Below are 22909 nucleotides of genomic sequence, written 5' to 3'. Positions count from 1 at the left end.
AGGTGACAGTCAAGCCAAGAGTTTTGTAACTTGTGGAGCAAAGAAGTTATTCTACATTGTGGACCAAGCATCACATGGGGAACTGGAAGCTTTGATTCCAAGTTGGTGGATACATTTTAAGATTGAGAGAGCTGTGCTGTGACTCATTACCTGAGAGCTTCCTAGAAAGGTCAGTTAAGGGCTGCTTGCTTTTCTGGTGTTGATGTTGGACTAAGGATAGCTAATACCGTCTGTCTTAATGGAAACTGTTGCAGCTACTGGAAATGTTTACAGTTGTGAAGGGTAGAACTGATAGGAATGTTTGTGAGACATGCTGACCTATGAAATGGAGTAGGATTCAGTGACAGTTCTACTGGGGTTTACTTCCTTTGTTTATGTTACTTTTTTCTGGCCTATTTCTCTCAAAGCATTTTGCTGTGCCCTCCACCAACTAAAATGTAACGTGCAATTTAAAAGCTTTTGTCAGCAAGACAAACTGGTTTGCTTGTACAAGTGGGATCTGTAGTGTTACCCAAGTGTTTTGGCAATCTCATACTGTAGTTGTGTAACTTCATCTAGGAAATCGTTCGAGTTCATTTGCCTTGTTACTGGAGGACCAGCAGGTTTACTGAGCAACAAATCCTTTTCATCTCTCCTTCTCTAGTTTGTCTCAGCCTCTCCTCAAAACTTCTTGTGCAAAAGAACACACACAGCCTCTGCAAATACTTTGAAAGGGACATTCTTTCAAACTGCCTTTTTAATGACTGCAAACATAGGGTTCCTCATGAGACTCAAGTTTTAAGCAAGAATTGATGTCTTCTGTGCATTAAAATGTTTTGACTTTGATATCACTAAACGTTATACTAACCTCCATCATGTTATTTAATTGCTTGAGGATTTTCAAAGCCAGTACTAGATCTTTGTAAATCCTAATTTACAGCAGTAGCCCAGAGCTTTCATTCCCAGTGCTTAATGGTTACAGAGTGACATACAGCTTAAGCATGGGTTTAATGAGGGGAAAAAAAGAAGCTTTCAGTACAGGCTCCACCTCTGTCACCACATCTGTCTGCCTTTTGTCATTAGGCAAGCAGTGTCTGTCCTTCAAGTCCCTTACTTGCAGAGATTCTAGGCACACTCTATTAGTACAGTTTAGTTTCCACATGTTGTAGTCTATTCTGTGTGCACTCAGTTGACAATGTAGTACAAAATTTATTCTTTTTTGATAATTAGTGGTTTGCAATGATTCACTGGATCTTTAGTAAATGCTTTTTGGTTCTAAATGTCTTGTCCTAGGTAACTGCCTGCAGTGCTAGGTGAAATAACTGTATGCTTATTTAGAAATCGGGGGGAGGGGGATACAGCCATGGAATAATGTTGTTATTGGTGGTTGTGCTTATGAAGGATACTGAATTCTCAGAAGTAGGACATTTAAACTGAGACTCAAATATTATGAGGCTTTCTGAATCCATTTAGGCATAAAAGGGAGTTTCTGCTAGACCTGATGTGGGGTTGGATACCTGTGTTCTGGTTTGAACCACATGCTGCCACATTGCGTAGCTTTCAGAGGCTGGCTGGAAAATTCATATGTGTAGGGTTCACATGTAATCTTAGCAAATTACCTGGACACATGTCATCACAGAAACAGTTTCAACTTTTTTGCTCTGGTACTTAATTTAATTTTTTCCCTTCTCTTCTCTAAAAGCAATATAATGATTTTTGAGATTGCACATAACTGATTCCAGACTTCCAGGGAGTCTTAGTTAGCAGTGAGATAAACCTGGAAATAGAAAAAGTCATTGGTGTAAATAGAAAATGAGTAAAGCTTATTTTCCATTAAAGATTAAAGACAGAAGAAGGATTGTCAGATGTTTTCAGTGTAAGCCCTCTACAGCTGTCAGGCTATCTGTGTTTTTTCCTTAGACTATTGTTTGGTGACTGCAGAACTCACGGAACTGTGATATTAAGGAAAAATACAGAACCGAGAGCAGGATTTTAGCCTGACTACTCCAAAATGTGGGATCTGCGATAGTATTAACTTAAGGACAACAACAAAACCCTTTTAAATGTATATCTTAGCTCTTCAGTGAAAGCTGTAGGAACATACTGTGTACCTAATCAAAGTCATCTCAGAATTCTAGAAGCCTAGAAAGATGATAGCTTCTGTGTTTCTTGTATTTTGCGGCTTGAAAAGAATTTCACTTCTATTTGACTTCAGAAGAAATTATAAAAGCTTTTCCTGACCAGAGAGAGATCAGTGCATATTTTCTGCTGCTTTAGAAAGTGCAGTAGCAGCAAATACATGTATAATACTTCACTGTGTGACATGGCCATTTTGTAATTATAGAATGACTGAGGTTGGGAGGGACCTTCAAACCCATCCAGTTCCAACTCCACTGCCATGGGCTGGTTGCCACTCACTAGATCAGGCTGTATTGGTACCTCCAGAGAGAGGGAACCTGCAGCTTCTCTGGGCATCTTAGTCTTAACTTAGATTTCAAATCTAGAAAGGCTACTTGTTTATAAAAGGAAAAAATTACTTTTCTCCCTTAAACCTTGCGGATTTTGGAAGGCTTTTAATATCAGGTAGGAAATTAATAAAAAAGATTAATTTGAGGACTGTAGTTAGGCTTGTTCTTAATTGTGTGAAACTAGGAAGAACTGGATGACTTCACATAGTATAGACAAATAGCTGGAGGACCTAGCTGTTAATTAGGTTGGCATTTTAATAGTTTTCCACAGGTCAAAGATTCAGCCTGGTACCTTTAGGGGGTGCCAGAACGTTGCAGGTAGATTCACCAATTGATTCTAGAGGAATAAAGCAAAGGTAATTTATTTTATTCTTTTCAGGCTCTTCTTTAAATGAATCTAAAGAAAAAACATAAACACGATCGTGAATTTGCATTAGTGTTGCTGTGATATCACTCCTGGGATTTCTGCATTATGGAGCAGATACTCCAATGGAAATATTCTATTGGAAGTAGTATTTGTATTAATCAAAGCAAAATAATTTTCTGTTTTAATGGAAAACCACTTGGACCGCTCCATACATTCACCAAACACAAGCATTAACTTGAATTCTTGCTGCACTGCAGTGTAGAAGGTATTGTAATCAGAACTGGTTTTTGCCACTACACTGAAATGCCGTACTCTTTGTGTTCTCATCTGTATCCTTTACCTACTCTTCAGTGTGTTTCTCAAGCAAAGGTCTGCTGCTATTTAAAACTTAGTATTACATATATATTTAGAAAATAAATAGTTTTCTTAAGGTTAATACTAGGTTTGCAAGCACTTCAGTACTGCTCAAGTACTGCTCTTAATTAAGATGAACACTGTATTATTATTATTTTTTTTTAATGAGCTGGTGCCTCACATTGTAGAGGAATGAATATGGATCCTCAGATTTGTTGACCAGGTGGTTTCTCCAACTGACTTCTTGGAAGATGAATGATGTTCATGTGTTCTGCACACCCATGCTTGGGCACATAAATCTGGTCCTGATGAAATTACTGATAGATCTGTAAGGATTATCCTGATAGGTGAGGAGCATCCATGAAGAAGGAGTTAATAATGAGACAGTGTATGGTGTGCTGATGGACTGGCCTTCTTGAAGTTCTCAGTGAGCAGGTGAATTCATAAACATGCTGTTTTTTTTCTCCCATACACATGCACACACATACTCTGTCTTAAGTTGTTCAGGTGAGTTGCAATGTATATTAATACTGTTTGCTTTTTTGGCTACTTTCTAACTGCTACTATCCTATCTAAAAAGTCTTCCACTGAACTCAGAGATCAGTTTCATTAAAATAACATTCAGTTTTGTACTTCAGATGTATGGATGTCTTTCTGTGTGTAAATGTAAACAAGCAATAATAATGTGCATGTACTGAATAATGTGTACTCTTGTAGGCAGTACCCTACTCTTACATAACCATCATTCCTAAGCATGAGATGCTTATTTACCAACTAAAGCATCTTGGCAATGATTTCAAGCAATTTGAATTACTTCCACTGCTTCCAGCATCCATTAGATAAAATCTTGAGTTTGAATCATTGAGCTTTAACCTCGTAACCAGTTTTACTAATGTCCTCCAGGAAACACATTGTGCACTTAACTTCCCCTGTGGAAACTACAAAAAATTGTACACCAAAATACAAGGATTAAGGGCCAAGCCCATACCAGAATCAGACTTGGACAGAAAAACTGAGCTTGTTGAATGCCTTTGATACAATAATTTCTTCTCAGTGTTATATACTGTGCGATTATGAACAAGTCTGTGACATAAGCAATTGTTCATTCTTCCTTAAGGGTGGAATATTTCCATTGACTTACAGTGCTTAAAAGACTGTGAAGTCGTGTTCTTGATGAACGTGGGGTTACTACAGGGAGCCTCGTGCAGTTAGCTTGTATCGGGATTTGTGCAGATGGAGGGAGACAAGAGGAGCCTTTCTCAGGGCGACCTGACAAAGAGATCACTGTGGAAGTCTCATGCTGAAGGATTCCTACAGCTGTTGCTGATTTTGTTTTCTTATAATTCTTTGACACGGGGCAGTTCTAGTGAGTGGCTGGTATGAAGCTTTATCATCCTCTGTCTTTGGATATCTGATTAAGCATGACTTGCTGTAATTGGGATTTTAAATACCTGATTTGCCACAGGTCTTCCCGATTACCTCTATTACCTTTACCCAAGGACTGATAGCTGTTCCCAGGTATGCATCCTGTTGTCCACAGTTTTGCCCTCAGGTTACTGTGGCGTCATGCTTACATTAATTGTCCTTGCCATTGTATACTGAAAACTATCCCATGGCACCTGCAGAGCACATTGCAGCACGTCACAGATTCTACATGTATTTTGCATCCTGCACTCTGTTTTAAGAATGTTCAGAAGGTTATTTTTATTTAAAGCTTTCAAACAATACCAGCTGTGCATATATTCAGTTAATCAGTTATTGCTATCCAAAACCATTTCATATAATTTCTTCTCTAAGTAAAAGAAAGTCACATGAAAAACAAAATCACAGAATATTAGCAGTGAGGTTGGTAGTAAGGTTTAGGAATTTTTCTGTTCTTCAGTTCCCTGGTCCAGCAGCTCTTGTGGATATAATTTCCTTTAAGAATATATTAAATATAATTATAATTAATAAATAATATAAATATATACATATGTGTAAATATGAAATGTATGTAGCTGAAATAATTTTGTGGATTTTGGACCTTACACAGTGAAAACCTGGAACTGTTGCTTAACAATGAAACAATAAAAACATAACTATGGCCGAAGTTGTTCTTTCTTTCATTACCAACATTGATATCCTGTTTCTGCCTGAAAGATCTCCACAGTGAAATATTAGTAACTTACATCTGCAGATGTTAATTCAGCAGTAAGCAATGGGTGTTTAAGCTTGAATAAACACTCAGAGCAAGCAAAATGAGGACTGATAAAGAAGTTCAAAATCGCCAAGAAAAAGCTTTGTGAGACTTATGTAGGAAGTCATGCTGAATGCTCAGAAGGTTTGTTTTCACAGAAAATGTGTTTTTCTTTCTTCAGGAGTAGAAAAGAACCTGTCTCCCTCTGCTGGTTTTAGAGAAGAGAAATACGTGTACAGGCAAAAAAACTGCAGCTGACATTTTGATTAAAACTTAGCAAAGATTGCACCATTAGTGGTTGAAATTTGTTGCCTGTAAGTGAGCTGTAATGACCTTGGTGATGTTAGAACTTCACCTGTATTGATTACTGGATTGCTGGAACAGCTCAAAATAATAGGTTCTAAGTATTTTAAAACTATTTGTTTGTTTGCATTATTAATAAAATATAATTTAAGATTAAGTGTTTAGCTTCTAATTCACACATCATCCGATGTCACAGCTTTATGATGCCGATGTTGGGCTGCTTTTCAAGAAATCTAGATGAATAATTTTCAATTCCTGTGTAGTCTGAGTTAGTGTATTTCATGAATATACCTTTTTCTTTCAAACCTGAGTTCCTAAACTACTCTGTCCTTGTAAGTCACAGGCCATGAGGATTTCTAGGACCACAGACCCAAGGAAAGCTACAGTTTTCCACCTTTGACAACTGCCTTGAGTCGCATGGGGGCTGTGATGTTGAAGCTGACGCTTTGGGATGAAGTGCAGAGCCAAAATGTAGCTGTGGGTTGTGCAGTGCTGTTGCTGCTCTGGGAGGCAGTAAGAAACCCTGATGTGGTCTGCACTAAGGAAAGCGCACAACAGGGTGTGGGTGAACTTCATGTTGCATTCCCACCCTGATGAACAAACGTTTGGGAATTTCCTTGGAATAGATGTGCATAAAGTAAGCACCGTGTTCTGTAAGGAGATTTTTGTCCTCGTTGGGCTCTGCTCTTTCTATTTGCAGAGGAAGCACGTTTGTCCTTTAAAAATTCCCATGCTTCTGCTAACAATTTCTCATTCTCAGAAAGGATGCTCTAACAATAGACACGAGTTTATTGCTTCCAATTAATGAAGGTCAAGTAGGAATTCCAGTAGTTATATTAAGGCATTCATCTGTTAAATTTGGAAGGCTTACGTAAATGTGCTTCAGGCTGAGAAGAAAACGAAGGGAGTTTTCTTTTGAAAGATGTTTGTACTTCCATGTGTGATGTTTGCCAAAGCTGTTGTTTACATTTTCATTGCATGTAGTTGTCCTGATCTGGGTATGCAGAAAGCTTCTTTAGCGTAAAAATTGTTTTAAGAGGCATCTACCAGCTGCGGTTCATGAGATTTCAGCTTAATTCCAGTATTAGTCTGGTTATTTACAGGAGGTGATTTGCTTTTTGCGTATATTACATTGGAGTTCTTTTGTGAAGTCTGAGTATTAAGGGCTGTCAACGCAGTGCTTATTTTCTCCAAATATTTGAACAAATGCTCTCATGTTTATTCTGCCTGTAACATATTTAAATTTACTAGAAATGTCAGTAACGTTATTTAGATAAATATCTATTTTAATTGCTTGTCTATCTGCAGTATCTTTTTTCTGCTGGTCGGTGCTTCCTGAAAACAACCAGAGCAACTGTGACACTGGAACAGTGGATCAGACAACATATATAGTAACAAGATAGTGAGGCTGCCGGGACGTGCACCTTGTGCGCTGCATCTACAGCCACATATTAGTAACTTCCTGTGTGAAATACTTTCAAGCTGACGTTGTGTTCTCATGCGGTGCTGTGTGGCCTGTAATTACCCATTGAGAAGGCAGTCTGCAGGCGATGCCATTGTTCCCTTTATTGACTCAACTGGGGGTAGCGTCCTTCTTCCTAGAAGCCGGACAGTTCTCTCTCTGGAAGCAGAGCTGTTTTCCCTCCCCATCACTAAAAGCTGTGGGGAATGCTGCTTGTCATCTGATGTATGACTGCTGTTTCCAAGGGCTGGCTGGTACTGCTTCTGGTGCACACATGTAGTGTGGGTGTCATGGGAGTGGTGGAAGCAGGGCTAGCAGTGCTGGCATTGGGGTTGCTCTTCAGTTTGAGGAGTGTAAGCGAGGGAATGGTGCGTTCGGTTTGTATGTAGAAAATCAGTACCCACTTAACGACAAGTACCCTAAGAGCATGTAAATGTATTGGGGGAAATCACTTAAAAGCGTGAGCTGAAGTTTTAAAATACATGCTAAAGAGCTTTGCTATGTAAAGGAAGATTCCTACGTACTTTCCAAGGAATGGCTCAGAAGATTCTCTGGTTAACAGGCATATGGAGATGGTCTGCAAGTCTGCAGTAGTCAACAGAAGGAAGCAAATCTTCTTTCTTGCTACTTCTGTGGTTCCTGTTTGCCCCATGGCACTGCCACGCACTGACTAATGTTATGATGCAGTTAGTCAATCGAATAGCCGCGGTCTGGTTGAAATTGCCTGATAAGATGCTGCTTTGTACATTAGTGCGCCTCAGTGATGGATTTGTTTATCTCGTGGCTTCTAAATGGATCCTTTTCACTTGTCTTCTGTGTTTAATCAGTGCAAAACACTTGTTTGGAACTTGGCGTGTGAAATATCCTTAGTAAAAGGAACCGGATTATTTGAAGTAGTGTCTCCTGGTTGTAAGCTACTGAACGGAACACAGGACAGTTTGAGCAGCCCTGGTGCAGCCGGCCGCAATCTAAGGGCTGCAATCTAAGGGTGCAGGTGAGGCGGTGTCGGCTCACTCCCCGCCCATCTCCTTACGGCGAGTCCCCTCCCCTCTCCCCGCCCCTGCTGCGCGACAGCGGTGGGGGCCGGGGCCGGAAGTGGGCGCGCGGTGGCGGCGGCGCGGCGAGGGGAGAGGAGAGGGGGGCGACGAGCGGGTTCCGAGCAGCCAGCAGCAGCCTGCAGCAGCCGGCCGGCGGGGGGCAGGAAGCGGAATGGCCGCGGCCGCGGGGCGCCGGCGCTGTGAGGTGGGTGTTGGGACTCGGCTCCGCTCCGCGCCCTCCCGCCGGCGTCCTCTCGCTGCTCGGGGGTCGTGGCGCCGCGACCCTCGGCCTCGGCGCGGCGCTGCCCGCTGTCCCGCCGGGTGTGAGCGCGGCCGGCGGCGCTGCCCCGTGTGCAGGGCCCTGCGGCGGTGCCGACGGAGCCGGTGTCCCCGTGAGCGCGGGGCCTCCCGCGGGCGGACAGCGGGGGGTGACAGCGGTCGGGGCGGGAGGGGGCTCCTCTGGTACCGGGAGCGCGAGTCCGGTGCCCTCGGGTAACAGTTCTCGTCGGCTGCTTGTGTTGTGTTACTTTGGGACGGAACTGAGGGTGGAAGAGAAGCTCAGCACTGTTTGTAAGAGTTTGTTGTGCGCGGGTGGTGGGGATGGATGGTCTGTGAAGTATCCCAAAGGGAGGAGGCGGGCGGGGGAGCGAAGTAACCGCCGGCAGCGCGCTGCCCGTGGGGTCTGCGGCTCCCGGGGCCTGGCCCCGCTCCTCCAGCGCCTCAGCGCTGCGAGTGGGCCTGGGAAAACTGCCTTTGTGCTGCGGGAGGAGAGGATGCCCGGCACGGGCTGATGGGCTGCGGCTGCTGGCACAGGATGCGGCGTCCACCGGGTTCATAACAAATCAGAAACAAGTTGTAGCGAAAGTGCTGAGAATAGGTGGACTGTAAGAGGAAGTTGCATGGAAGGTAAAGCCAGCGGGAGAAAGTGCAGGGGAGAGAAGCCAAGTAACAAATGTTTGAAGTTGCAGCCTTCTGCTGAATAAATTAGAGGCTGGCCCTCATTGATGTTGTGTTGTGTTTGGGAATCTGTTCTATAAAGGCAGTTGAATTAAAATAAAAATAAAAATAAAAATACACAGATCTCAAGAAAGGGAAAAAAACAAATAAAAAAACCCAAACACCCTACTTTTTTCCTGGTAGTTCTATAAAATAAATGTGACCTACTTAACCATAACCACAGTGTAGTAGTACTCCTGGTTCAGAAACTTGAGATTCCTCTTTTGGGATGTTGTTATGGCTCATGTTATGTCATGAACAGGGTATATAAAGGCTTGTCAGTACAGTTAACCAGTGTATATAAGCATACATTGGTGATCTTACTGGTTTGTTTTGTTTTTTAATCTTCTTTGATGCTCTATACAGCAACAAGGGAAATTGAGTGCCTTGAGTAGGAAATGACACCTTTCAAAATGCCAAGTAAATTATTTCTTTCTGAAGGTGTTTTCTTTTGTTTCATACGTCTCAAACTGTGTGAAATTGCAGCTTCTGGTATTCTTTAATCATATACTGCTATTGTGGATTTGTCCCTGCTGTCTAGCTGAAGAAATTTGAATTCAAAGCTTGCTTACAAACATAAATATGCTGGGGTGATGTTCGGGATTTTTTATCATGTTAGGTTTTGGTGTGGGGCTAAAACTAGGCCAGTATAGGGCTAGTTAGAAAACTGATGCTATCAAGAATTTGAATGTAATTAGAGAAGGGCTGCATATTGTGTGTCTTTTTGGTCCTGATCAATCTGAAGGTTATCCTGTGGGAGCTTTAAGAAAAACCAGTAAAGCAGCATTGATTGGTAGCATGCTGTAAGCATCGCGTATCCTATGTTGTTTTGAGATCAACCTGCATGACACTGAGGTAAAGATATTCTGCTTTTGAGACTGTGAGTGATGATTGCCTCGTAGTGTTCACAGTTAGTGCAGAAGTTACACGAGGATGGATTTATTTTTTGACTAATGCAGCAATTAAAAATGAGCGAAAGTAGCACAAATGTGAAGTGTTGGCTTTGCAGCAATATGTAAATATATTCCTCTGCCGTAACTGCAGATGTGTAATTACTTACCAGAACCAGAGTTCAGTTTTTATCAGCAGTGCCCAGTAACGTCAGTCATCCATCTCATACAGCATTCATTCAGCCCCTTTGTACATGGAAAGGCTGCAGCATTGTCAGTTTCTTCAGAAGAATGCAGAAGTTGTTTCCAGACCAGGCAAGTAGGCGAAGGAGGAAATGTTTCTAAGCATGCCAGTGATGTATAAATCTCATTTGTTCTATAAGTGATTTAGAGGAAAGTATCTTCCTCAAAGTTCACATTAAAGAAAAGTCATGGGAAATATTACTTTTATTTGTGCTTCTTAGTAGAATTGCAATCTGCACTTACGTACTGCAGAGTAAGTTCAGCTTGTTCCAAGTGGTAGTCACTCGGGAATGCTTTCACGGAGACTTTGGAATAGAGAGAGGAAGTGTGTCTGCACATTTCATGTAGCTTATACTTTTCAGTTTCTTGGCATTATAATGTCACATTGATCCATTTAAAAAAGAAAAAGCTGGGAAGCCTGCAGTAGCACATGAGGACCTTTAGATATCTGTGTTGAGACCGGTGCCAGCTCAGATCCAGAAACTCCTTGCTGCGTGCTGACCTCGATGAACGAATTCAGTGTGCACTGAGCGGTAGCTGGTTGCTGCAGTGTTGCCACTGATGTCGGTAGTTTTAGCAGACACGTCAAGAACAGGTGAGTGCTGACTGATGCACTCTTTGCTTAGGTTGTCATTGCAGCAGCAAAGTACAAGGTGCTGCCGAGTTTACTTGAGGCCAGTGTGCAACTCAACAGATTCCTGGAGGTAAAATCCAACTTGGGTGTTAAATATTAGAAAAGTTATCTCAGGATTCAGGAAGCCTTTGAGCTGCTAATTAGTGGAAACTGGAAGATTATTTTGAGGAAAAGTTGTTATGTGCTTGCCTTGTTCCTGTGCACTTCTGAAGCTACCCATAGAGACAAGGATGAGATAAACTTGTTGTCTGACACAATATAACCATCCCGTCACCTTTCTACCTACCAGTGTAGCGTCTTGCTTTTATTTTTTTGTTTTTAAGAATAATTAACTCAGTACATCTTAGAAGCATTTTAGTATGTACAGCTAAGAGGTCTATGTAAACAGTGCGTTGGCTTGGTCAGTAATCAACAACTGTTTAATACTTTCAGACATACCAGGTTGGTGACTGAGAAGCATCAGCCAGTTGTAACTGAAACTGTAAGTTCCTCTGCCTGCAGGGAAGCTTGTCTGCTGAAGCAAGTGGCAGAAGTAATTTGGCTCCTGCAGCAGAGTTGCATTTGGTTAGACTGGTATCCTGGTACCAGTACAGCACTGCAGAGGTAAATCCACACTAGAACAGTGATGGCATGGTCTTCTCCATATTCTACTGTTCTACTTTTTGTTATGTTAAAGGTGCGTACTGTTCAGAGTTGGAACAGGACAGGAACTCTGTGTCCACAGTTAGTGCAGAAGTTACTCTAGGATGGACCTGTTTATTTTTTGACTAACGCAGCAAAATTAAAAGTGAGTAAAAGTGGTGCAAATGTGAAGCACTGTCCTCGCAGCAGCATGTCAATGAATATATTCCTCTGCTGTAGCTGTGGACATGTAATTACTTATTAGAACTGACTGCTTTGAGCGAGAGGTTGGGCTGGACCCCCTCTGAGGTCCTGTCCAGTCTGTCTTTTTCTATGATTGTATATATGTGACATTTTAAAGGGAAATTATTTTGCAAATTTTGGATTACTGACCGAATTATTCAGATGGGAATCGAGTTATTTGGGGGCACTGGCATTGCTTAAAAAGAAGCTATGCCCTAAAGCAGTAGCTAATATTGATTCTGTGTGGTGTATTTCTCATTATACGTGGGTTTTCAAGTGCACTTTGAAAAGAGAGATTGATGGGAAAAGTGCGTGAATTATATGTGTGATCTGGAGAAAAGCACAACTTTAGGGGTGGTTGAAAAGCAGAAGAAACCATATAAAAGTTCCTAAACAGGAGTGGATATGAAAACATTATTCTGTAAGAAGAAACATTGCAACAGAACCAAAATTCTTAGCCTTTGTCTAACAATGCTGGTAATAGGCTTGGCTGTAAGGGATGGAAAAAGTCTGGACTAAGTGCAGTGGAGTGAAACAGCCTGGGATGCCATCAGTTTCATTATTGCTTTTTCTGGTATCTGCATCCATGAAGCAGGAACAGAATTGCAGGTGTAGTGTTAGAGAGTGAGAACAAAATGGGGTGAAATACAGAGATATAGATGTCAGTTTTACAGCTGACAAAATTGATGCTGAGTTTCCTGTTGATCTGTGTCCTCAGCTTTAAGGACAGCATGACATGATTCAAGTTTTTATAAAGATTCTTCCAGTAATAAATCTGCCATGTCCAATAATGTAAGTTCATGTTGCTACTTTCTTCAGCTGTGGCGCCGCTATTGACTGCCTTGAGTTGCTTGATTTTACGCAGCCTGGTGGAATTTAATTAAGATCTTTATCTCTTTAGTAGACAACTGAAATGGTAATTGGGTTCAGAATTTCAGAAAGGGGGAGTGTAACAGCATAGATATGCCAAAGAAGCTCACAAACTTGCTGTACCTAATCTGTGTGTATCTACATCCACTGCTGGAGTGGCTTGTGGTGGCTAGGGGTGCAAGCTGCTGGTTCAGGAAGGGGAAGAATGTATTGTGGCCATGAAAAACATCTGTGGGTTGCTAGAGCCGCCTGTGTTGGCGTTTGGCTGGGAGACCGTGATGGGTGCTTTCTTGGAAATGCTGTCTCGGAACACTGGTCAAAAATCCCAATTGAACGATCTGACAAGAGATGCTGTGTCTAGAATCTTCTGCAGAGTCCTACGGATGATAACTGACCAAAGTAGGCGAGCTCTAAAGTGTTCTCATACGCATTGAAACAGCTGATACCTGTTTTGTTTGTTTGTTTTCCAAGATATTAGTTGCCAATGTTGAAAGACTTCAAAGCATTCCTGGAGGCTTCCTATTCTAGTATTAGAAAAACCCTATTCTTATTTAGCTGTTAAAATCAGAAGCTTTGTGATGAAATTGTACTTTCTGGATGGAAATAAGTTTTTAAAATTGAAATGAAGAGGTGCAGATCCTGACCTTTCTGGCTACGCATCTACACCTTATTGAAACACTTGGAACGAATGGTGTTTTTAGAAGGTATACATCTTGTCTGTTCCAGAACTTGCACATCTGTCAGTAAATCGAAGAATGTTTCTTTTTGGTTTATTTGCAATAATTTACATTTAGTATCAGGCGTATCTGCAGCATGTAAGTTCTTCCAAATTTAAAGCAGTAGAAAGAGGTGGGTTTTGTTTTTCTTTTTGTTGTTGGTGGTTGTTTTGTTGTTGATTTTTTTCAAGAGACAAATCAATCTGATTTTCTACTTACTGCTTAGGATGTTTATTTGACTATGAAAGTCTTTCTAACAAACAAACAGTTCACATACTTTGTGGAGAATGACCATGGAAAAGAGAATAATTCAAGCTCAGGACAAGCATGGAAAACCACTTAATACCAAAAACTTGCTTGATGTGCAGCCTGTCACACAAGAATCTGGCTTTTCCCTCATTTGTAGTGTTCCTAGAGACCATTATGCTATTAGATGCATGGGAGGGATAAACGTTGGCAGCCCAGTTTAATGCATATTCAAGAATTAAAATATCTGGTATGTTAGCTGCTGTGTGTACGTGGAGCAGAATAAAGCCTTTGTTCTCTCAAGCATTGCAGGGCTGATTTCTCTGCTTTTTGCTGTATCCTCTGTTTTCAGCCACTTCATGCATAGCGATCATAATGTCAGAATCTCTTCCCAGTTAACATTTTGTCATACTTCCTTCCCATTGCTTCCCCCCACTCCCTCCAAAGTGCCCACACTACAAGTCTGTAAGTAACTCATCTGATTTACTTAATTTGATGAAATATCTGTTCCTTTTCTCACTTCCTAGCAATCTGTGAACGCATCTGGCTAGAACAGAGGGCTTTTGAACATCAAAGTTCCTGTGCTTTTTCTTGGTAAGGAGTTTTCCTGCTGTGGCAAACGTGTTGGTATGAATTCTTTTCCAGGCGATTAGTAATTTCCATAGTGTATTACTGTCTTATTTTGCTGAAGTTTACCCTGCCATTCTGTAGAACTGCTGCTGTCTCTGCCACTCTGCTAATTCTTAAGTTTGCTGTCATTCAATAGTAGAAAGATGCTTTAAATCTGCTTTAGTTAATGGCAAAATAACCGCAGGGAGTTCTTGTGGATACTGCTCTTGTTTTGAGGAAACTCTGCTTGAAGGCTTTATAAGGAAGGCAGGAAGCGGTCTGACATGTTATCGTTGCTTCTGTATTTAGTGCTGGAACTCAAGGGAATTTGTGCACCCATGTGCAATAGCTGTAACATGTTTCTGAAGAATGCAATACAAATAGGATGAACTCTGTGCTTGTTTAGCACTAGAACAGACTATAAATAGAATGCTAAAAGCCTTATTGTCATACTTTTGCTTTTTGAGAAGAAAATGTTTGTGCAGCTCAGCTTAAGTGGAGGAATAACGTGTCCACGAGCAGATGGTGCGATTACCTCTGCTTGAGGTGGCAGGATTTGTTTCTAATAAGGACGTTCCCTGTTCATTTAGATAGGAAACCTATTGAGATTAGTCTCTGTCATGGTAGAGACGGAATGTCCCATATGTTCATTCTCATGGTGATTCTTACCAAAAGTCTGTATGTTTCGCATTAGGATAAATGGCTTCATGGTTCAGTTTTGTATGAATGCTGGAGCAGTGTGTATGTAGATGTTTCATTTTTATGCAAGTCTCCATAAATGAAAATGTTCTTGAAATGAATTTCAGTCCTGTGTAGAGGCTTTGATCTGAAGGAGATTGCCAGACATCTTCCCGCCTATCTCTTAAAAGGAGCACTTGGCTCCTTTGAAATTCTGATTAATGAGCATTGCTGTATTAAATAAAATGACACGGCAGTACGCAGATACTTGACTGAGTAAGTGAACTTCACACTCTGAGTATCTGAATACATTTGAGTACTTGTAAACGTGTGTGTTCTAAATCACCATCAAGGAAGTGCTGCGTTTAGGGAAACTGAATGACTTGAGTCAGAGGAAGAGGTCTGTGGGTTTCTGCCCTACCGCATCTGATCAGATACTCTCAGAAAATATTGTATTTGAGGTGTTTGTCTGATTCTTTATGTATTTGGAAAGAGAAATGTGCCTTTGAAGGTGATCGACTGCTGGGAGCTTGTTTTTAAATTGTTGCTTAGATTAGTGCACAGTAGTTGAAGAGAACAGTCTGACTTCATAGTCTGACAAAGACATGGAGATTTTGGAAAGGGTCCAGAGGAGGGCCACGAAAATGATCAGGGGCTGGAGCACCTCCCCTATGAGGACAGGCTGAGGGAGTTGGGTTTGTTCAGCCTGGAGAAGAGAAGGTTGCGGGGTGACCTCATTGCAGCCTTTCAGTACCTGAAGGGAACTTACACCCAGGAGGGGAGTAAACTCTTGGAAAGGGCTGATAATAGCAGGACTAGGGGAAATGGTTTTAAGTTAAAAGAGGGAAGATTTAGGTTGGATGTTAGGGGGAAGTTCTTCGCTAGGAGAGTGGTTAGGCCCTGGAACAGGCTGCCCAGGGAGGTTGTGGATGCCCCGTCCTTGGAGGTGTTCAAGGCCAGGTTGGATGGGGCCCTGGGCAACCTGATCTACTAAAGGCGTATGTTTGGTGGCCCTGCCAGGCAGGGGGGTTGGAACTACATGATCCTTGAGGTCCCTTCCAACCTGGGTCGTTCTGTGATTCTGTGATTCATAGATACTCCTCAGAGCTCTGTATATGCCTTCAGCTGTTGCAGAGCTCTGCTCATTTCTCAGGGTACAGCCACTGATGGTTCTGGTTGCTCTTTTTCCCTCATCTGTGCTTAGAACTGAAACCTTCAGAGTGGTTGGGTGGTTCCTTACTTTATCCCTTCTCTTTATGGGTATCGAACAAGTTTAAATTTTGCTTCTAGTCTGCCTTTGAGTTTAGGTGGCTGCAAATCCAAAAGTTCAAAGTGGAGCTCATCTTTTTAAATGACTATGTTGACTGCTGCGGTGTAGTTAACATTACAAGGTAGGCTTGCCCTTTTTTTTTTAGCGACCTTTAATTCTAGGGAGCTTCTGATCTTTTCTCATGTGAATGTATTGTTTGAAACTGGCATGCAAAATGAGGTTTTGCAAAAACTATTGTGAAGTTATCAAATGCTCTTAGTTTTGAACTGTTGAAAAACTGCAGGCAAAATAATACACTGTTTTAGAAGTGTTGGAGGTCAGGACTTAAATACAAGCCATGTTTGAGCACAGAGCAGCACGCCTTTACCTGCGGGCATGGTTCACTTAAGCAGAAGCTTCTTGAGAGGAAGAAGCTACTTGGCAAGCATGGAGATTTTCAGTAGAAAAATAAGGCTTCCTGGTTCATAAGGAGCCCAAATTATTGTTTTTTGGTTTATATATAGGTACTTTGAAGGCCATGTAATCTCAACGTCTTTTCTCCTTCAGAAAAATCACTTGTTCTCACTGCTGCTGTTATCAGTGGGTACCAGGATGCACCGATAACCTTCAGAGTTGTTGTCCAAATAGTTTTCAGCTATCTTAGCAAGTGTGATCCTACTTCCATTTGTTTGAATAGAATTCAGGCAAAAGGGAAGAGGTCCAGCTGCTATTGAGAATCCTGAGGCACTCTGTGCTGCAGCTCCTTGGAAAAGCCAGGTAGGAATTACTGAGAGAACTTCATAAACTGGGAAGAACTGGGTGTTCTTGCTTCTAAAAATTTGACCTGGCAATCTTAACCAGCTGGAAGCTAATGAAGAGATTAAATCCTGCTTAGATATCCAGGCAGTCTGAGTAGCTGGTGTAAAGCATACTAAGCTTCTCATTAGAATGTTGTCTGTGGCTAGTGGGCTTAGACCATCTATGAAATACATCTTGAGAAGACGGAGAGAGACTTGTGTTAGCGGGAGGATAGGAACTAAGTGAATGTTGCTGTAGTCTGGGTTGAAACCTGCCCTGATGGCAGAGTAGCCCAGCAGCGTTGTGTTCCTCCTGCTTTGTTAATCAGCACTTTTCTGAAACATACAAAAGAGCAGAAACTTCAGAAGCACGAAGTGTTTCTTTAGCACGGTGTTGATTTTGAGATACGCTGTACATAGGGGCCTTAACACTTCTTAACAGAGCTATTAAAAAGTCAGGTTTTAGGTTTTAATAGAGAAGTTACATTTGCTATCATTCATCATGTAAGTAAATTTAATGCTGTAGCTAACTTGCCTGCTGTTTTGTTTTGATTTTCTTTCTTTCTTATACTAGGTGGTAGCTCTGTGTTTAGGAATTCTCTCATTTAAATCATTGCAGGGTTCTTTTTAAAGCCAGAATAAACCTCTCCTTGCCTGGCTTATACCTAAGGGGTATAACACATTGATGTGGAAGGGTGATGGTAGCTTTTAATTAAGTTGATGATAAGCAACTGAGTTGTCTGATAGTACTTTGGGATTTAGTCGAACTAAGGTCAAAAAAACATGGTATTCTTGAGCTGCCAGTGGCATATGTTCAATTTGAGGTATGCCTTTCAGTGCTTAGCACTCAAATATTCCTATTTCCTAAGGGAATTCGCTGTTTCTGACCTAGGAGCATGTTGTAGACATTACAGATACAAATATCTTTCTGCTTGTTTGTCTTCTTTTTGTTACAGGTTGAGATGTTGTAAATGTTATCTGACGTCTTACTGAAACAGGCTTCGTTTAAAATAGAAGAAGGGGGAACATCTGGTAGAAGGGGAAAAAAAGCTACTTTTCCTTGAAGTCTTATGGTACCTACAACATCAGTTCTGGTTTAATCTTGATTTTTGACCTGAATTTGTTTTCAGGCTTAGCTGAAATATAGAATATTTTATAAATATGTCAATCCTTCATAGTATAGTCATTGAAATGATGTAGGTCAAACAAAAACTTGGCCGGAGTCTTCAGGAATTTAAAGAATCTGTTAGAATTGAGTTAAGAATCTTGCTGTCTGTAGCCTGTTGGCAGAATTACAGTCAGTTTGTCTGAAGCCACATATCTCTGCTCTGATTCAAGGAGGAAAAGGATGTCTGATTGGTGTGAAAGACAGTATCTATATATTTAATAATTATGAAATATACTACATATTACTTTATACAGATACTTTTTTTTTCATTTGTAGATTGTTGCATGACTTAAACCCATGATGATTTGCATCCAAAGGGCACATGTAGTTCAGTGAAACTGTGTTTAAATGAGGATTGCTGTTTACATAACCCTCCTAGCAGAAACCCATTATTCATGATTTTTATCTTGCTACTTGATATGCAACTAGCTGTTGCTGGAAGACAGCTTATCTCCTGGAGTCAGCTCTATCCCAACTGTACTTAAAAGCTGTAGAAATAATGCGGAAAACCAGCACGGTTCTTCTGTTGTAAGATTATCTTAATATAGAGGCACAGATATTGTGGTGAATGCAGGAAGCAGTATAATAGTACCAAGCACAAGATTGGAATTGAAGGAATGCAAGATGTCATTTTCTTGGCAATGGCCTTATGCAAAAGTAACCTTCCAGAGTTTCTTCCCTTACATAAGTGAGTGACACTTCCTTCAAGGGGCTGTTAAAAGAATTACTTAATGAGAAGCTGTACTTGAGTAATCTTTTGCGCTTGTCCACTAAATGACATTTTGTAAGTGCTAATTCTGTGCTTAGGTGGGTAAAGTAAAATCCAAAGGAAGTGAGGTTCTTCAGCTGTTCGTTCTTTTCTTATTCCTTTCTTCATGGCCATCGTAATTGTGGTACAGTTATCAGTTTGCTAGGGCTGTCATTTCTCTAATATGTTGAAGTAAACTGAAAGGCCTCTAGATTGTGTGCTTTATCAATACTAGAATCTACAGTTTCCAGGAAAAAAAAATCAGAAATAATCTTTTTTTTTTTTCAACCTGAAACTGGTTAAGTGTGAAGAATTGCTTCAAATGTGAAGCTCATTAGGTACCCAAATACATCTTTTTCAGTCTAAGGTTTAATGGCACAGAAATAAACAAAAGCGCTTACTCTACCAACCCGTAAGTACCAATAAGAAAAGTAAGTGGGTCTTGTGGAATGCTTGGCCTGTGAATGTAATTGTGCAGCTTCTCTTTAAGTTGTGTTTAAAAAAAATTGTGGTCTTTAAAAATTTATGGTTGCAACCTTGTAATTTGGTGGTATGTGGCTTAGTAGTTCTCTGCATATGATTTCTTTTATGCTTTTTCTAATGTTTCATTTCCTTTCCAGAGCTGCTGAACCAATTCTGAAGCCAAGGGTAACCTAGCAGTACAAGGGATTTGTTGCTTCGTTAAATGGACATTTGCCCTCGCGGTATGGCCCAGTTATCCAGTAGCAATGGATTTAAGCAGCGTTCATCACCTTCTTTGGCAACTGCAAGGTCAAAAGACGTGGACAAAGAGGAGGCATTGCAGATGGAAGCTGAGGCATTAGCTAAGATGCAGAAAGAAAGAGGCATAGCTGGTAATAAACAAACTTCTCATTCTTTAAGCAGCACTGGGCAAAAAGCACAGACACATAGCAAACAGGAGCATGATCTCATGGTGTTTCCTGAGTCTGATGCCAAGAGAATGGAAGATAAACTAAGTACCATTGACATAGAGAAGCTTACTCATGCTGAACTGGAGAAACTGCTGCTGGATGACAGTTTTGAAACTCGTAAAGTACCTGCGTTACCAGTAACTCCTATTTTGAGTCCATCTCTGTCTTCACAATTTTATATTGGGCCGACTGGTCAAAGAGGACAGTGGACACCTGGGATACCAGCGCCTGTGACATGCACTTTACCTCCTGTTTACCCCTCAGCTTCTTATATAAAACAGACTGGTGTATTTCAGAATGGATTCCATCCGAGTATGTCCTCTTATCACTCTAGAGAACCTATTTATTTTGGTCTTCCAAGGCAGTCGCAATACATTTCATATCCACTGGCAGCTACTACACCTTTCCATCCACAAGGAAGCCTACCTATATATCCTCCAGTACTTACACCAGAATTGGCAAAAGTATTTGACAAAATCGCAAGCACCTCAGAATTTCTGAGAAATGGAAAGTCAAGCACAGACTTAGAGATGACTGCTATAAAGTCTGCAGTTTCCAGCCTACCAACCTCAGAAAAATGCAGAGACATCAGTAAATTTGACTGGTTAGATTTGGATCCCCTCAGTAAACCAAAAGTGGATAGCGTGGAGACTTTTTATAAGGCAGAGGATCGTGGAGAGATGGCATCCAGTATGACAGCTGAAGATCCATGGGATGCTGTGCTACTAGAGGAGAAGCTGTTGGTAACTTGTCATCTGGAAAGAAAAATAAATGGGAAGTCTTCTGGAGCAACCGTTACGAGGAGCCAGTCCTTAAACATGAGAACAACTCAGATTGGGAAGTCACAAGGCCAAACATCACAGGTGTGTAAATCAATATTGTTAAGTAGTGGTATAAGGATGTTAAGTAGTGGTATAAGGATAATGATGAGTCACAGTATTTAAGGACACTTTAGCATCTATCTGTGAGATATTACCTGACTTATCCAGATAATGTGATGTTACTGACATGCGTGCTTCACCAGTATTTTTAAATCTTGAACGTTAGTCCTAAGCTAAGTCTAAAGTAAATGCTACTCTGTTATCTTTCCAAATTTAGCAAGGAAACTGCAGTTTTCCTGTGCATTACAGAAGAGAAATAAAAATAACCTTTACAGCAATTAACTATTTAAATCATGTTGATAAATACTTAAACTTCCGAGGAAATCAAACAGGGCTACAAACTAAAGGTGGTGAGGTAGATGTTGACAGCTTTCATCTTGAGCCGGCTCTATCTCAGGCTCTGAAAAGTGCTGTTTTCACCTTATATTTGAACCTCTCTGCTTTTTTTTTTTTCTTCTTAAAGAAAAAAAAAGTTGCTGTATTCGAAATGATTTTCTGCTCTCCCTTGAGTCTTTCACAGGATCACTGTTAATTCTCTTTTGGTAGACCATTCCTCCACCTTTTTAATGGAGGAATGCTAAATAGTTGGTAACCAAAACTTGTAGATAGATACGCTGTTCTTGAAGGTGAGATTCTTTGTGGGTGTTGATAGGTCAGAAATACCATATTTTTGTGCTGGAAAACTGTCTTTGTGGGATGTTAATTGCCTCATGCAGAGCAAAAGGCTCATCTCTGCTCTAGGACCACAATCTCAGTGAAAATTCAGGGGAAAAGTGTCAATGGATCCTTTAGTTATGATGCTCATCCTTTTGGACTCAAAGCATATGCATAGTTTCTATTGAAACTAAGCTGTACAGCGTGCGATCATGACTTTATTGGCTGTATCATCGGAGTAATTAAGTACATCCTGCCCTTGCCCAGTAGAAGTCTGGAAAGTGAGTGTAGGTTATGTAGCTTTTCCTGTATTTTTAAATTCCTCTTTTCATGACATTCCTTAATGATGTAACTTCATAAAATATCGGTCATTCACTGTGAAGTGAATATGAAGACTGGTGCATTTTTAAATTATTTATATATATATATATATATATATATATATATATATATATTTTTTTTTTTTTTTTGTAGACAGAGTACAGAGACTGGGAAAGTTTTCAGTGGAAAAATCTCCACCCTGGCAAGGTGGTGGCAGGAAAATCACATTTGTAGAGACTGGCTGGAGGCTGGGATTAAAAGAGTTGTTCACCTTGGTGACTCAGAATTGCAGCTGTTTCAAATCTGATGTATTGTCTTCCTAGGTGTTTTTAACAGAAAAGGGACAAGCTGTAAAACTAACTGTTATCAGTCAAGAATGCTTTCCAAATTGCTCCTTAATTCCTCAGTCCTCACCCCGCTGGGCCATTCCACCCCCACCCCCAAAAAAAGGAATATTTGTGAGGCTGATTCTTTATGCCTGAATTTCCATTAAGGTGGAATTTCTGGCCACAACTGTGGAGCATTTCCTGTTTTTCTGGGCTAGTTGTCAGTGTTCTGGCACACGTCTATTTGACGGCCTAGGAAGAAGAAACAAACAAAAAAAACAGCTTAAAGGAAAAAATAATCCTTTACTTCTTTTCTGCATCATTATTTTTAAAATAGTGTGTGAAGATCTTGGATCTAACTTCCTTTTTCTTTTCCTGTTCCTCTTTCCAGTGTTAAGCTGTGATATCTGAGCTCAGTTATTCGCTAGTGTTTGTCTGGAGAGGCAGGTAAATTCGGGCTCTTCAGCAGTTTGCTTCTTCAGTTTGTCAGTTTATCCACTGGTGTGCATTGTTTGTCTTCCAGTGATGTTTAGTTGGTTGCAGTGTTAAGTGATGTTTAGTTGGTTGCAGTGTTAATACTGACCGTTTGTATTGGTTGGTGCTTCTGATGTGCTGTGTGCAGAGTAGTATTTGACTGATTGTTGCTGAGTGCAGTCTGTTTTTTCTGTGAATTCCAGGGTTCTCTGAAGAATCAGAATTTAGAAGGGTCTTTCTTGCTGATCAGATCCACTCCCATGCTATTTGCAGAAAACCCAGTTCATAAAATGCTCAAACTCTGCCTTCACGTGCTTTATTTTCTAGCTCTTTTAGATATAATAGCCTCAATTTAGAGGCTATTCTAGTCTCATGCTGTCATTGTTAGTCCTCTCATTTTCATTAGAAGACAAGTTCTTAGTTTATGGCAGTGGATGCCCAACTGTAAGCTTGTGATTTACTTCCTA

General features: G+C 40.8%; 1 protein-coding gene across 4 annotated transcripts in view; it reads left to right on the top strand.

Moving 5' to 3' along the window:
• PIK3C2A (phosphatidylinositol-4-phosphate 3-kinase catalytic subunit type 2 alpha) overlaps window positions 1–22909 on the top strand; it is a 59401-nt gene that overhangs the window by 4316 nt on the left and 32176 nt on the right. For 2 of the 4 annotated variants that reach the window (XM_032444741.1, XM_032444738.1), the window contains exons 1-2: window positions 8222–8351; window positions 19475–20649. In XM_032444741.1, the coding sequence (XP_032300632.1) occupies window positions 19540–20649 (1110 nt within the window). In that variant the 5' untranslated portion in view covers window positions 8222–8351; window positions 19475–19539. Of the gene's footprint in view, window positions 1–8221; window positions 8352–14150; window positions 14200–19474; window positions 20650–22909 lie in introns of those variants that run through there. The other 2 variants (XM_032444740.1, XM_032444739.1) reach the window with 2 other exon arrangements.

This window comes from Coturnix japonica, chromosome 5 (assembly GCF_001577835.2).
Source record: "Coturnix japonica isolate 7356 chromosome 5, Coturnix japonica 2.1, whole genome shotgun sequence".
Lineage (NCBI taxonomy): Eukaryota > Metazoa > Chordata > Aves > Galliformes > Phasianidae > Coturnix > Coturnix japonica.
This window is presented reverse-complemented; position numbering and strand designations above follow the sequence as displayed.